The 16,275-nt window shown below is 39.9% G+C and overlaps 1 protein-coding gene across 1 annotated transcript in view; it reads left to right on the top strand.

Moving 5' to 3' along the window:
- The window catches only part of CNTNAP5 (contactin associated protein family member 5), an 876,948-nt gene that overhangs the window by 434,536 nt on the left and 426,137 nt on the right, over positions 1–16,275 (top strand). The window contains exon 7 of the mRNA XM_036320828.1: positions 2,008–2,151. Coding sequence (XP_036176721.1) covers positions 2,008–2,151 — 144 coding nt within the window. The remainder of the gene's footprint in view (positions 1–2,007; positions 2,152–16,275) is intronic.

Genomic DNA, 16,275 nt, shown 5'->3' with positions numbered 1-16,275 from the left:
TCAGCCGTGCATCCCTGTTGAGCAGGGACTTCTTTGTTGAATTATCGGTGGTTATTTTGTTTTAATGTTAGAGGGAGAGGATAGATGCGCCCTTACACCACCATTCCTCTGACATCACTGGCAAGAGTTAAGTGTTTTAAATATGTCACGTGATAATTACCTCAAAAATGCAGTGATAATTATATTATTTAATATAAAGTATCTGGATAAAGAAAACAATAACATTGGTAATTAACAAATAATAAAATGTTTAATTCATTAAAATAATTAATTTATAATGAAAATTTTCTAAAAAATAAAATTCACAGGACTTAATTAATGAAGAATATGTGAACTAGGGAAAGAAAATATCAACCTTAGGTACAAGGCCTTACAAAAATATTTTTAAAATAGAAAAGGCACTGGGTTTTTGGACAGGAATATGAAATATTTCAAAAAAATATCCATTTTTCTCCAAGTCAATGTGTTAATGAATATAATAAATTTTCAATAAAAATTTTCAACAAGCTATTTTAAATAAAACTATTCTGAAATGAAATTTTAAAATAAAATGAGTACGTATATCAAATAATTCTCTTAACAGAGTAAAGCAATATTAAGTAAAAGTGGGCAATAGGATAAATAAACTTTATTGTATGTTACATGTATAAAGAAACATTTTTTTTTTAAATAGTGTTGAACTTATGGGGAAAAATATACATTTAACAGTAGCCTTGCGTATATCACGTAGCTATTCATCTAAGGCAGTGGTTCTCAACCTTACTAATGCCGTGACCCTTTAATACAGTTCCTCATGTTGTGGCGACCCCCAATTTCATTGTTACAAATTGAACATAATTAAAGCATAGTGATTAATCACAAAAACAATATGCAATTATATATATGTTTTCTGATGGTCTTAGGCGACCCCAGTGAAAGGGGCGTTCAACCCCCAAAGGGGTCGCGACCCACAGGTTGAGAACCTCTGATCTAAGGAGACAGTCTGATTGGGAGCATACATTCTCCCGCAACACCCCCAGGCATCAATATAGTCTACAAGTATGATGAAGACAACTTGTCACACCAGTGGGGAAAAATAGGGCTTCTCCTCAAATGGTGTTGGGAGAAACATGATTCCAGAAATGAATGATTATCTTGTATAATAGGCAGAATATTCATAAGAGGTCATGTTTGTTTTTAAATAATATTTTCATTACAAAAAGAATTTGTGGTAATTTTTACTGGAACGGAAAGTGGCAAGGAGCACTAGGATCCCATATTCTTTCCAGAGACAATTATTATAATAGTTTTGGTGTGTCCCCTCCAATTCATATGAAATAAGCACCATTTCTTATTGTTGACCTAATATTTTACATCTAATTATAACTCTTGCATTTTCAATAAATATTCTTCTCATTTTCTATTTTATCACAAATATTTAATACCATTATTGACAATTATGTGAGATTCCATACTATTGATTCTTGATGGTTTTCTTTAAAAAGTTTTTTGGGGGGTGGGTATGGGCTATTTGAAGTTTCCTTTTTTTCATCTTTACTAAACATAATCTGTGAACAACTATGCACATGTTTGTTTGTGATTTTTTTTTTTTGGGTGTAAATGCAGGTTTTATTGTAGGTCTCTCTGTAGCTGAATAGAGGAATATTTGTTGGTCCCTTGGCTTTAGTTTGGCCACATTCTCTCAGAGATTTGCATCAGAGATAAAAATAAAAATGTTGATTTTTTTTTATTTTTTCCTTTCTATACATTGTTGTTTTATTTAGTATTAAAACAGTTCCAAAAGGAAGTGAGTAGTTTCATAGTTACTTAAAAGCAATCAATTACAGTTATTTTTACGGGGCTAATCAGTATCCTTTAAATGTGTAATCAAGTGGCAGCTGTAATTACTTGAGCTACTTGGCTCAGGCCTACAGCTGAATCTACAGAAATTCACCCACTTTTCTTTCCTGTTCCTTCAGAGACTGTAACTAAGGTGTTCTATTTTTTTTTTTTTTTCTCCTCATAAAGCTTAGTTTTGGAGGAATTCCAGTACCAGGCAAACCTGGGACCTTTTTAAAGAAAAACTTCCAGGGATGCATGGAAAATCTCTATTACAATGGAATCAACATAATTGACCTGGCTAAAAGGCGGAAGCATCAGATTTACACCGTGGTAAGTCGGCATCTTTTCAGCTTGGTGGTTTCTAACCCTTTACACATCCCACCCTTGGCACCTCTTCACCGTATGTTTATAATCCTTTTGGAGGCCCCATCCACCTCCATGGAGAGGGGAGGAGATGCAGGGACCGGGTCAGTGTGAATTACTTTACTGGGAGAAACCAAGGCATTAGAGGTGCCTGGGGAATTTCATGTTTCCGGCTATGATTTCTGTGGCAGCTGTGGGTAAGTTTTGCATTCTACACTGGGCCAACATGATTGTCTTTATTACCTGTGGGAAATGAAACAACAGAACCAGAGATTCTATCAAATTGTTATTGTTGATACTTAAAATAGGGCATTTTGAACGAGAAGTTAAACTTTTGGTGTTTTGAGATTCCCATTCAGCAAGTAAAATAAACTTTAATCACTAAATATTTCCCCTCTCCAACAGACAGTGAGTTTCCTGCAGAACAGGGCTGTCTTTTTCTTTGTCACTAGAGCATTTACAATGCCCTAGCAGGTGCCTTGCACATGGTTGGTGCTCACTAATGCTATTTCCAGCCATACCTGCCAATTTGTCGATTTCTCCTTCCAGTTCTGTCAGTTGGGGGGTCCATGTGTACAACTCAGTGGTTCAGTGGGAACAGTAAAGGTTGTCTCTTCCTCATGGATTGGCCATTTTATCAATACATCATGCTCTTTTCTGTCTATGATAACTGTCTTTCCTTGTTATCACTGGGCTGCAGTGAAAGTCCTGGCCTGTCACTGAGCCTTCTCTGATGCCATCCCTGCAGGGACTGGGTGGGGTCCCTCCTTACTGCTGAGTCCTGTCCTAGACATGTGGTCTCCACTGGTCTCACAGGAGAGGCTTCCTAGGTCTGCAAGGGTTGAAGTCCAGCTCCATACTTAGTCTCCCTGACACCTGGCTGGGAGGTCTGGGCGCCTTGGGGTAGCCTGGCGGGTCGTGGGTGGTGGGGCCCTGCTGTGTCTGTGGTGCTTGGCCGGCGTAGAGCAATTATCATGTGAAGGTTTCTGAGGCACTGTGCTTCCTTTTCCTGGCCCTTTGATGACAGAGAACAGACTTCTAATGTAGATTTCATCCTATACCAGTTGCTCTGGGTTGCTAGCTTCTTCAGCAACAAGTTTGGGACACATAAGGACAAAAGAACACCTAGGGAGCTCACCCTCTTGTCCTTTGGGCCTCAAAACACTTACATATACTGGCTTTCTTCTCTCCACTGTTCATATTCTTAGTTCTCTTTTACACATAATGTTTGGAGGTTTTTCGTTGTACTTTGTGGTAGAAATAAGGAAAATCATACTATTTCATCTTCCCAGAAGCAGAAGTTCCTTAACTGACATGCATTTAAAAACCCACGACAAGCTCTGGCCATCCTGTCATTGACAGGAAAAACCGGATTCTCTTTGCGATCTGGTCACTGGGCCATCTGGTCAAACTGAGATTTACATGACCTTTAAGTGCATTGCTTTCCTGTGATGAGTATAAGCTCTAACTGAAATTTCTATTTTGGGGCTCCATAAGTTAGCACATTTGTTAATGTGCCCATTGGATTCCAGCGTGTGAGGCAAGGTTATTTGGGGGAAATCGCACTTGGATTAAAGTTGTCAACATTTTAAGAAGTTTATGCCAAATGCCTGACTGTTATTCAGTCAGACTGAAGAGTGTGGATGATGCTAAGGGGTTTAGTTCCCTGCCTGTGGTTCTAGGAGATTCTGGCCCAGCCCTTGGCTCCGGACAACTCTCCCACCACATGTGCTTAGGCTCCTGTCTCCTCATGAAGCTAAGCATTAGCTTGCTAATGACTCTTCCCCTGTGTCGAGGCCAGGAGACAGGAGCCATGTCATACATACAATGCTATCCATCCCCCAATGTTACGCCCAGGAGACATTTTATAAGATACCAGTTTCACCGAGCTCCACCTGCCAATGCAGTGGATCACACCCGCTAGAAGTGTAGCTTAGGTGACTGTCCTGACCATCCGCACACTGGGAAGGCAGTGCAGCTCTGCCTGATGCAGGGCCTGTTGCAATGCCTGCTGCAGTGCCCGCTGCAGTGCTAGGAGCTGGCAGGGCAATTTGGAAAACAAGGAGCTGAGCAAACCTTGCTCACTGTCACTGCCCAGCACCTGAGCTCCTCCTCCTCCAATGCCTGAGCTCAGCTGTCAATCAGGTCCCTGTGGCAACATTCCCGAAGAAGTCTTTGTAGATATTATGTATTAGAAATATTTTAATCAGATATATTAGATAAGTCACTGAGTTTGTGGTGCAGAAAAAAGAGAAATAAGGAAGGACAAGGAAAAACCCCATGAATTTCAAAATATTGGCAAACTTACCTCTTTTTTGTGAGAATCATTAACTAAAAATGTAATAAATGTTTTGCTGAGTTTAAACTACCAAAGCACTTGCCAAGTTTCCTAAAACTCTGCTAGCATACTTTATTCCTCAGAGCCTAATTGGTGTTATTATTATTAGGAGGCACAAAGACTCCATTCAGTACTAATGTACTTGCAAAAAAATCCCAAGAAAACTGTTTTACTTTATAGGTAGACAACCTTTAGTTTTAACCTTCATAATTTAAATGGAAAAAAAACCCATATTTTTCTTCCAAATAACTTTCATCACCTTGGTTAAGTGGGACTGTAGATCACTACACACACACACACACACACACACACACACACACACACACACACACAAAGGTATACCCAAGTCTTTTTTCCGCCTTTAGAATTCCATGTGGGAAAAAATGGTTTGTACTCATAATTACAACATCTTTTATTTCCCTAGCCAGGCTTAAAGTTTCCCCAAGACACAGTATCAGCTACAAAGTCAGCTTCACTCCAAGTCCCTGAGTCACCTCTGTGCTAAGTGAGGACCTTTAAAGGAATGGTGTTTGGTCCTTTTCCAGTGCCCACCGTTGTTCTCCCAGGCCTGGTGATTTCAGAGTTTGTGGGAGACTCAGGAGCCAACACAATGCTGTGCATGTATGATGATGCCCATGCATTACAAAATGTGATGCGAGGCTCCAGGGAGCACAGCTGAGCTGCATTCAGCTCCGGCCCCTCCAGTGGCTGAAGTAGCAGCGTCCCCCATGCAATCTGTCATTCCCTCCTTGTGGGACCTGCCCACTCCCTAGAGATTGAGTAGCTGCTCCACCGGGATAATTGGATTTAGTCTTTATAGCTTTATTTGACTATAAGATGATCTTCCACATCCAGAAATGCAGTAAAACTAACAGCTTAAAATAGACATAAAAAACACCTCCCTATTCTTCCTCAAATCTTTCATCCTATGCTAATGTACCGCTATATAATAAACTATCAGGAAGTGAATGGCCCATTGAAATGTGTGTACAGTACCTGTAATGGGTGTTACTGTATAAATAAGAAAATATTGCCCTGCTAGTTTCCTGAGAATGATTAATTTCATACCTTCCACTTCATAATAAATGATGCTTTCTGATTGTTACATCACCTCTCCCAGAGGCAAGGGGAATTCTATGATTGTCTAGGAGTTGGTTGGAGTCTCACCAATTTATTTTATTGTAGAATTTAAAATGATTTTTTTTATTTAAAAAAAAGAGCATAGTAAAAATGTTCATGTTAATGTGCTTTGATTTCAATAGAAGGGAAGACAAAATAAAATGGTTATAGTAGAGCTCTGGTTACAAAGCTCCATTGGCTTTGGAGCTAACTGACCATGTCAATTCACCTCTTTGCCTTTGTCTCCAAATAATGGAAATCAAGGCAATGGATGGGCGATGGCCGATACGAAGCATTTACAATGATGCCCACACCATTATGGCTAAAATTGCTAAACAGTCTAGAGGGAAGCAGCACAGTCTTCTCAGCTCACTGCTCCTGGCAGCACCAGAGTAACATAAGGGGTGATGAACTGCTTAGGTTCCTAGTCCCCAATCCATGCTCTCTCTTAAATATCTTAAATGATATTAAATAAAATTAAAGATGTAAAATAGGGACAGTTATAGAATCAAACTAAAAGTGTTATTGTGAAGATTGACTCTGTATTTGGCACAATACAAGGCCCACCACAGTAAGCACTCAAAAATTTGGACCTGTTATTAAGAAAAATTTCTACTCCTCCATTTGACTGAAGTAGGCATGCAAATGAGTATTTATTTGTCATCTTAGATAGACAATTGATGAATCACATACAATTTGCATTCTATAATCAAAGTAGATTTGAGAGAGCTCATGTTTTACCTCCAGAGTCTGAAGATTAGTTTACTCAAATACTGTATAAATTATTAAGTGAGTTTTGGGTTAAAGATATTACAAAACTTATTCATCTCATTCATTTGAGAGAATTTAATGACCAGTTCTAGACCAGACTTGCTTAAATGATGTGCTCCTATAAAAATACAGCCTTTAGAAAAGACGTTACCCTGTGGACTGGGAATAATAAACATACTAAGTAACAGTGGGGGAAGGGGAAGTTTATTACCTTCTGTATCCCTCTCTCAGTCATTCACCTTATTAGAGCATAATTGTTTATTGGAGCATAATTGTTTATTTCTTGCAGTTCTGAAGCCAAAGAAATGCACTCAGAAACTTATAAGTGTACAGATGACAACAGACACACATTCACATCTGAAGTCACACACACACACACACACACACACACACACACGTCTAGCAACCTTTGTCTTACCTTCCTATGACCCAGAAGCTCATGAAAATTGCTCAGCGAAAACTCCCTTGTGTCTAGTGAAGCCTATAATCTCTTGAGCTTGTTCCTGGGATCATGTTTCATCACTGGAGCCTGCTCTGTGATAAATTATACTTTGCTTTGATGGAAGACATCATTTGAAAAAGCACTGACATATCATGTCTTCTCTCAGAGCACTCCTGCTGTCTCCCATGGCCATTGACCAGCCTGACATTCACGTCACCTGCTTCTACACCGTATGCTCCTCATTCCCTGAAAAAATTATTTCCAAGTTATTAGCATCCAGAGGAGTTACTTCCTTTCTTTCTTTGAAAAAACTGAAATAGTTTCAAGGTCATATGAGAAATAATATGACTTAAGACTTAAAAAATAAAATAACAATAAAATGGTCATCCTCTCTGAAAATTATTCTACCTTCTATCAGTGTTATAACTTTCTTTTTGAAGGTGACCTGTTTCATTAGCTCATATAAGGAAATCATTACTTGAAGTTATTATAAACTACTTTAGAATGCTAAAACACACACACACACACACACACACACACACACACACACACACATATATATATATACATTCCTGAAAAACATTTGGAATATACAGAACACACAAACAGCAGCCAGATAGAAAAACACCGTTCTTTATTGTTAATATTTTCATTAAATACTTTCTATCTTTAAATTTTTATTAAAACTATTTAATATATTTATTTATAAGCATCAATACATCATTTAAATGTTAAATAAATTCACCATAGTTTATTTAAGATTCTATCATGTTAAATTTAGGCTTGGATTTTTACTGCCATAAATAATTACAAAAATATATATTTTATGACTCAACCCATATTGTTTAAAGTCTTTACCAACTTCCCTACCCCCACACAGTGTACAGAGGAACATGAGTCTCCTGCCAGTTTCACCTTATGCTTTCCAGCCATTTGAATATTCAAATGATTTTAATGGGGTTAAATTAAAGTTGGAATGAACTCAGTTTCTATTCAAACTTTCAGCTAATGAGCTGAGCATGTTTATTTTTTCCACAATAATAATGCCAATTATAGTCCATTTGAAGACATTTTGCTTCAGAGAACTGTCTTATAGACAATGTCAATGTTAATTCCAGAGGACAGTGAGAGGAATGACAGATGGACCTGCCTTTGTATTAGGTCTTATGTCCCTAAAACATCTGTGAGAGGCAGACAGAGGCAGACACTATAATCTACTTTTTATACTAAAGGTACTTATGCTCAGGACTAGGCAAAGTCAATGATATATAGTCAATGACTGAGTCATTCACAGTCTTCTTCCTCTTCTCCTGGAAAATACTACACTATCAGCTTTTGTTATTTTTATTATACATCTATTTTTCCTAGGGCCCTGAATGACTTTCATGTCAAAGTGAAGAAAGCAATGCAAAGCTGGACAGATTCATGAATAGCGCCACTGACCTGGGAATTGAAGACCAATGAGATGTTTCAGAAATGGCCCCTATGTAGTTTGTTAATTGTCAAAAATTTTTCTCTTGGGTGCCTCTTGCCTGTAAGAGCTTAGGGGCACAATCCTTGCCTTTGGCAAGAGGAAGAAAAGTGGCAGCAGAGGGTGGAGTGTCTGGGGGGAGCCTAATTCCTGAACCCAGATTGCTGTGACCCTGGCATGAGCTTCTAACTGGTCCCGAAGCTCTCAGTGTGTCTAGTCTCTGGCATCTGGCTGCCAGGCTCTTCCTCCGAAGATTAAGGAGATGGATGAGAACCTTGTATAGGGATTAAATGCTTTCTCAGAAACTCAGCCCTCTGTTAGCAATGGCCCTTGTAGTTCTACAAGGTGAATAGAAACTTTTGAGCTTGGGTTTTGAATCCTTCCTAATCCAATATATAAAAGTTTATTTCACATAGTTTCTCACCAGGGCTTCTTCTTTCCCAGCCAGGCATAGACTATCTGCTCTTCCTGGAACTCACTCTATGCATGGCCTCCTCTAAGCCTTTCATTCTGTGCTCTCTCACACCAGCTAAGATACCTTTCTTCATCTTATTTGATGCCCCAACCCCAACTAGCCATCCTTCTTCAGTACACCCTGAACCATAGGGATGCTCAAAATCTTTATCTGATTCTCAGAGGCAGAGCAGGGTTGTGGAGCCCCCAAAGCTGTGTCAACCAGCGAACCTTGAATTTTGCCTTGTGGAGAGGCTCAGAGTAACTGGAAGTCAGGCAGAGAAACGTAGGTTTCAGGGGCTTTGGGACAAACAATTGGAAAGTTTTAAAATTATAAAAATGGACCCACTGTTAGGGTATACTAGTGTGAGCCCTCTGCATGTCCACCCTGAACGAGTCCTCTCCAGTGGATTGTCTGTGATAGGAAGTCCTGGGGCTAGGTGCAAACTGGATAAAAGTAGGTGCTACAGTTCATAAGCAGAATCCATGGGTTTAGGAAAATAGTGGCGTAGAATGTGCTGTCACTGGCCATGCTTAGTGCCTTTCAGATTCACCTTCTCCTCAGAACTTCTCTCAGGCTCTCAGGTCCATTATACTTTCCTTGCTGTCACCCACACATTTACATGATATGATGCAACTTAGCACTTGATTCATCATCATCATCAAAATAATGTTTTTGAGTACTTACTGTGTTCATGGCTAATGATCCTTGCGTTTAATGGATGAGGAATTTCAACCATTTGTATGCCATTAGCGTCTATAGAAGCAAGCAGTGGACCTTTTTTAAATTAAATTCAAAATATCGTGGCCGTGAACTGGTTAAACCTCTCTCTGCTCCAGCATCCACACACCATTTCAGTATTCAAAATTCAAAGCTGATGCTCTGACGTTGGCCATATCCTCACAGGTGCTTCCTGCTCTCTTGCCCACCAACCATTTTGATGGCCACCCCTCTTCTTCTCGCCGCACTTGCCTGTGTGGTTGGACGTGTACTTTTTGTTTGTTTCACCACATTGATTGCTCTTAATAAGTACCTCTGGTTTCTCCACAGCTTTCTGCTTTGCTGCTCTGACTACACCTCATGCCCTGAAGCCTGAGAGGCTGACAGTGCTTCCAAATACCACATACAAGCCACTGCTCACTATTGGCAAAGCTCACAGACAGCCTACATGGGTTTAGAAGGAGAGGTCACAGAGCTGTTAGCCAAGAAATACTTAATGAGAGTGTGGGAACTTGACATGAACATTGAAGAATGATATCACTTAAATAATTCCAAGGTGATAAGAAGGCAGCCCATGCAGAGGAATGTCTATGCAAAAGCTCAAGTATTTCTAGGGAGCAATATGTTTTATTCCAGTCTAATTGTTTACCAGAGTTTTTCCTATCACCCTAAGTATTTTGAAAGTTTCACAAAGTAAACTTAGCTTTCTGTGTAACTCACAGTGTTGAATATGTGACAGTAATTATAGATAAAGGTGTTATGTGTTGAGAAAGAATAGGATCTTCATTTTTTAAATTTTTCCTAAATGTATTTTGAGAGAGAGAGAGAGAGAGAGAGAGAGAGAGAGAGAGAGAGAGAGAGAGAGAGAGAAAGAGAAACATTGATGATGAGAAAGAATCATTGTTCCACTGCCTCCCTATTGGGGATCCAGCCAGCAACCCAGGCATGTGCCTTGACCAGGAATTGAATCAGGACCTCCTGGTTCATAGATCAAAGCTCAACTATTTAGCCACACTGGCCTGGAAGGATATGAGCTTGAAGCCAGTAAGGTTAAACCTCAGAACTACTGCATAATAACTATAGAATCTGGATATAATAGTCACTCCTGAGATATTATAGGCCTTGAATCAATAACAGTTAATAACAGTGTCACAATTATATTTATTGCCCCATTTTGATCATCATTTCTTATTGTACGTTCCCCACAAAGAAATAGTTCTGTGATTGTGTCTCTCCTCTTCTGTAAATAGCCTTTTACAAGTACAACACCGAAGATTTCAGATCAGTGATACTAAGATGTTAAGGACGCCCACCTCTATAAGAATATAATGAAAACTAGGTACACATTTTATTTTGAATAACATTTTAGGAGCACGGAGATGTGCTGAGGCCTCCATGAACCACAATCAAGAGCTTCAGGTTAAACTTTGAATTAGGAGAATAGTAGATAAAATTAAATTTTTCTCCATTTTTACAAAACCCTAATCATTTTATATAAGTGCTCCTTGTTCAGTCACCAGGACCCTGATTAAGCAGTTCCATGTGGGCTAGCTGGGCTATGGGCTACTTCTCAGAAACTCTCACCTTCTTTCACAAGATTTAGAGGACACCCATATCTGCCATGGTGCAGGTTATTTGAAATGGAAATTTTTAATATAAATATTGTTAGCTAGTAGAAGATGCTTAACTATTAAAATGTTGTAAAAGAGGATTGTGAGGGGTTCAGAAATATCAAGTACAAGAAGTCAGGTCCTTCTTCTAGATGAAGAGAGAGTATATTGAAGAAACTAAGGCCCAAGAGAGCTCCCCCTGCCCACATCCCAGGCTGCGATCCAGGGAGTCATGATTACCCGGGGAATCATGCAGCCCGCAGACAGCAAAGATGCTCACCAGAAAGCATAGTTCTCAGCTGCCTGTGGAAGCTCACCAATGAGGAGTGTGGGCTGAGTGCACACCTGGAGCTCAACTCTGGGGATCCATTGGGCTCCCACTGACAAATACTAATGGAGGAAAGGGACCCAGGTGGGAGGGAAGTATCTCCAAAGGCGATCCCCAACCCTGCAGTGCCCCTCCATACCCTCTACTATAAAGCCTAACTTTTGGCCAGGGCATGAAAGAGAAATGTTTATAGGGTCCAACTCCAATAGCAACATCAGGACAAAGAAGCTGGCTTTGGAGCTAAGATTCAGAAAGCTAACTTTTTTTCTTTGAAAATTTAGATTAAAAATTAGATACCTTGGACATTGACAAGAAAGGGTTGGGAACACAAAGGGAGGCACACACATGTTCATGACTCAGTGTAGCCTGCCACAGCCTTAGACAATAATAGCATGTCTCACAAAGGTGTGAAATACAAATTATTTAACTCAGTCACTACATATTTGCTTAATAAAAAATATAGTGGTAGTACAACCACTATCTTTAGGGATCTATGTAAGGAATTATATTAGAGAGAATTTCTTGTCCTCAAAGATTAGGGCCCTCTGGAGTAGACTTGCTTTGGAAGTACCCAAACAATTTACCACAGGACATACATTGTGCCAAATATGCATATGCTACAATTCTCACAAAACTCAAATTATACCTAAAGGTTTTCTCATGCAGCTTGCTCCCCCTCTGCCTTTGAAATTGTTTTAGTTTCTCACTATTGCTTTTGTGTTTCATCTAATACCTTCGCTGAGCTCATCACTCCATTTCCGTCATCCCTCAGGGTTACCCGTTCTTCCCTTGGTGACCTTCCTAATGACATAAGAAGGTCCCGATTTCCCCTTGCTTCAGCCAAGAAAGCAGGTCCTTTGAGAGGCATTCATATCTGCCCTCACTGCATCAATACAATCTGTCTTAGCTATTTAAAAATAATATGTTTAATGCAAATTAAAAGATTGTCTATGCCTGTAAGAAAGTAGCTCAGAGATCAGAATGAGGTTGAGAGGACACATTTAGCCTCCAGCGCTCACATCTGATGTGTCTGGTGGAAATGCACATTTGAACGGATTTGGGATGGTGGAATGTCCTAAAGCCCACGATTCACTTGAGTTCTGGGTGCTGCACGGTGAAGGCCTGCGAGCACAGAGTTCTGTGAAGATTGCTGCAGCAGCCACAGCTGAGGATCACACTGAGAAAGGACCACTCAGTGCCAGCGCCCCGAGGCGAGTGGGGCTCCGGCTGCACCAGCAGATGCCCCAGTTTTCTAGGCAGCCTTAGATGCGTGTTCCTCATTCCACATGCCTGGGCAAATATAATTCTTCACCCTGGAAACAGAGTAAGGACCCATTCCACATGCTTTTAGTAAACTGGGAAGCCTGTGAATGTATCAGACTTTTAATTCAGTGTGATGAGCACCGAAAAGAAGTAGGAGAATCTAAGGATCTTTTCTTCATGTTTTTACCCATAAACCTAAGTGTGATAATGAGGGATTGGCCTTCTGTGCTGTGTGTGTCTGATTTTGGGGGCTAAGGACAGATGTCCTGCAGCCCTCACACCCCCTGTAGGGAGCAGTGGCCCTGTGTTTCAGAGAGCCAGGAGGTGATCAGGGCAAACGCTGCTCTGGGAAAACACAGGAACCCCAGCCCTCTCAGTCATATAACTAACTAACCAATGGATGAACCCAAAAGTATTTTGAAAATAATATACAATTCTCATTTCCATTAAAAATTGATGTTTACACAGTACAGGAAATTTTGGTAAAAACAGAAAAGTAGAAAGAAAAAAAGTACCCGCTTTCTCAACAAAGCCTACCCACAATATTATAAAAATAAATGTTTTTTAGTCTTCATTTTTAAAGGAATATCTTTAAATATTCTTTGTCCACATTTCCTTTTCTTATCTGGACACCAGTCAGATTGGCTTGTAAGGCCCACTGTGATGGCCTCATTTTGTCATAATCACCCCTTTAATGTCCCCATCTCCAAATATGGCCTCATTCGTAGATACAAGGGGCTAGTGCTTCAATATTCAGCCCATAATACTCACTTAAGATTTTATTATCTGGAGACCACTTACTTTGCTAGTATCAGCTACCTATTGCAGAGGTGCAAAAATAATTTTCATCTAGTCTTTCTAAGTTTTATTTTTTGATGGGTTAATCATGAAATTAACATGAGACAGCTTAACAGGAGGAAATGTCCAAAGTTACCACATGTGTTCACACAGGGTTATACGAGGAAAGGAAACTCCAGAACACACTGGCCGTGAGGCTCATGTGCCATCCTGGACTTCGGAGAGGGAGGCGGGGCTGGGACCTCAAAGGGAAACCAGGCAGGTGAGAAAGAGCCAACATGTGGTCGACTGTCCCGCTGGCCGCCAGGAACCACGGAGGGTACCGACGCTGCTGGATTCCCCCATCTGAATGTGGTTCACATGCGCTGAGGGGAGCATGCGGGGGCTGCTCCCTTCCTGAAGCAGGTTCTTCTACCTGAATACTTTTAGGCAGGTGGTGGTGGTGGGGAGGGGGGTATCAAAGGTTTTTTTTATAGTTTCTTGCTTCTTAATAACCAGCTTAAAGTCAATATCTCAAAAGGCGTATGTTGGGGTGGCAAATTCTGCTCCCCTTTAGTCTTGCCTTTTTAAGTTTGAATAAGAAGTTTCTGACCCGGAAGATAAATGGGTAGATTGCTCAGTTCAGCATTGTGTTTCACTTCCAGGGGAATGATGCAGGTGGGCTCCTAGCCTATATTATGCAAGTAAGCAATCAGGTGCTCAATAGGAGGCACTTCTGTAGAAACAAGATAAAAACAAAGGTTAGCCCTAGCCGGTCTGGCTCAATGGATAGAGCGTGGGCCTGTGGGCTGAAAGATCCTGGGTTTGATTCCAGTCAAAGACACATGCCTGGATTGTAGACTCAATCCCCAATAGAGGGTATGCAAGAAGTGGCCAGTCAATGAAGATCAATGATTTTCTTTCATCATTGATGTTTCTATCTCTCTCTCCCTCTCCCTCTCTCTGTCTCTAAAAATCAACAAAAATATTAAGACAAAACAAATAGAGAGCACCCAAAGGACTTGTATGCATGCATATTAGCATAACCAATGGACACAGACGCTGGGACAGTGGGGGCTTGCCCAGGGTGGGAATGGCTGGGGGGAGGGGGGAGTCAATCAGGGATAAAGGAGACATATGTAAAACTTTAGACAATAAAAAAAGGTTAATGTTTAGAGCAGATTATAAATAGCTTTTGAGCCTGAGTCATTGACAGTGGAGAGCATTTCTGATGTCAGACTTTGCCTGGAGTACCTTTAGATTTGGGTCAATTTTTCTCTTCTCAAGTTCCCCAAGATATTGTGATATTTCTATGCCTGCCAGAGGTTGACTTCTTTACTCACCTGGTAAGGCTGCTGTTGTTTTCCAAGGCCTTTCATAGTCATTCTTGTTTCTTTAGAGCATGAATGCTCCTCTCAAACATGACATTCAAGCAAAAGTTTTGTTAATATAACAGTTTCTGTGTATGTCATATTGCAAATAGATCATTATTAAACTTAGGCAAATGACCAGATTACTATGAAAATAATACTCACTGAGTTTTTAAATTCTGGAGGGATAAGGTAGGGAGAAAATGATAAATGTTTTAATTCTGCTTAAAAAGGTATAACTTATAGACTTGCTCTAAGTCATATGTAGTTTAGGAGAAACATGTTTCCTTTTATCTGGAAAATAAAAGGTTAAAAAACAATCAAATATTTTAAACAAAAGTCTTAAAAATTATAATCATCTTCATCAATTCATTCAGTCTCATGTAATTAATTCCTATTTATCTTTATCTCCTGTTACCAGTTTTATGAATCCAGTTTTTCTTAGAGTTTGGCAAATCTTCATCAGTTTAAAGGTATGATCTGAAAGTTTATCAGAAACCTGTATTTTAGAATAAGTCAGAGACCCCTCAGTGGATCCTTCTAAAGATGAAACATATTTGCAAAAACACCAAACCAAAACAAGAACTATCTTTAAATGACAAAACAAAAACACCTTAGAATGACATGGTTAAAAGTTTAAATACAATGAAATTTAAAAAAAGGTTTTTTTGCTTTTCTTTATAACACACAACATTCTGAGGTAACTATAATTGCAATTGAAAATATTATATCAGGACATGTCAGAAATTTAGAAATTTCATATGATTTTTGCAACATATACTGATAGTATTACCCATGTAATAATACTAGAGGCCCGATGCATGAATCCATACATCTGTGGGGTTCCTTGGCCTGGCCTGTGGGGTTGGGCTGAAACTGGCTCTCCGACATCCCCCAAGGGGTCCTGGATTGCAAGAGGATGCAGGCCAGGCTGAGGGACCCCACTGGTGCATGAATGGGCCAGAGAGAGATGTGGGAGGTTGGCCAGCCAGGGAGGGGCCACAGGAGGGTTCCAGGGTATGTCCAGCCCATCTTGCTCAGTCCAGATCGGCCAGACCCCAGCAGCAAGCTAACCTACTGATCAGAGACTCTTCCTTCTGGTTGTCAGTGCATGTCATAGCAAGCAGTTGAGTGGCCTTAGCATACCATTAGCATATTACCCTTTGATTGGTTGAACAGCCAACCAGATGACCACTTAGCATATTAGGTTTTTATTATATAGGTACCCTGGAAGTTTTTCATCATTTATTTTACAATGCTGCCTATGCAATTTAATGCACCAAATACACCTAAGTAGTTTAATATTTCTCTTTTATAAGAACAAAAAAACTAATATTTTGAGGTATTGCAGGTCAAGGAAAGACTTCATCTAAACTTTGAATTTTGAGAAATTTGTCAAACATATTACAAGGTTTGGACATTTGACTA

The sequence above is a fragment of the Myotis myotis genome, unplaced genomic scaffold (genome assembly GCF_014108235.1).
Source record: "Myotis myotis isolate mMyoMyo1 unplaced genomic scaffold, mMyoMyo1.p scaffold_m19_p_8, whole genome shotgun sequence".
Classification (NCBI taxonomy): domain Eukaryota; kingdom Metazoa; phylum Chordata; class Mammalia; order Chiroptera; family Vespertilionidae; genus Myotis; species Myotis myotis.
The sequence above is the reverse complement of the archived record's forward strand: the minus strand, read 5'-3'. Positions and strand labels throughout refer to the sequence as shown.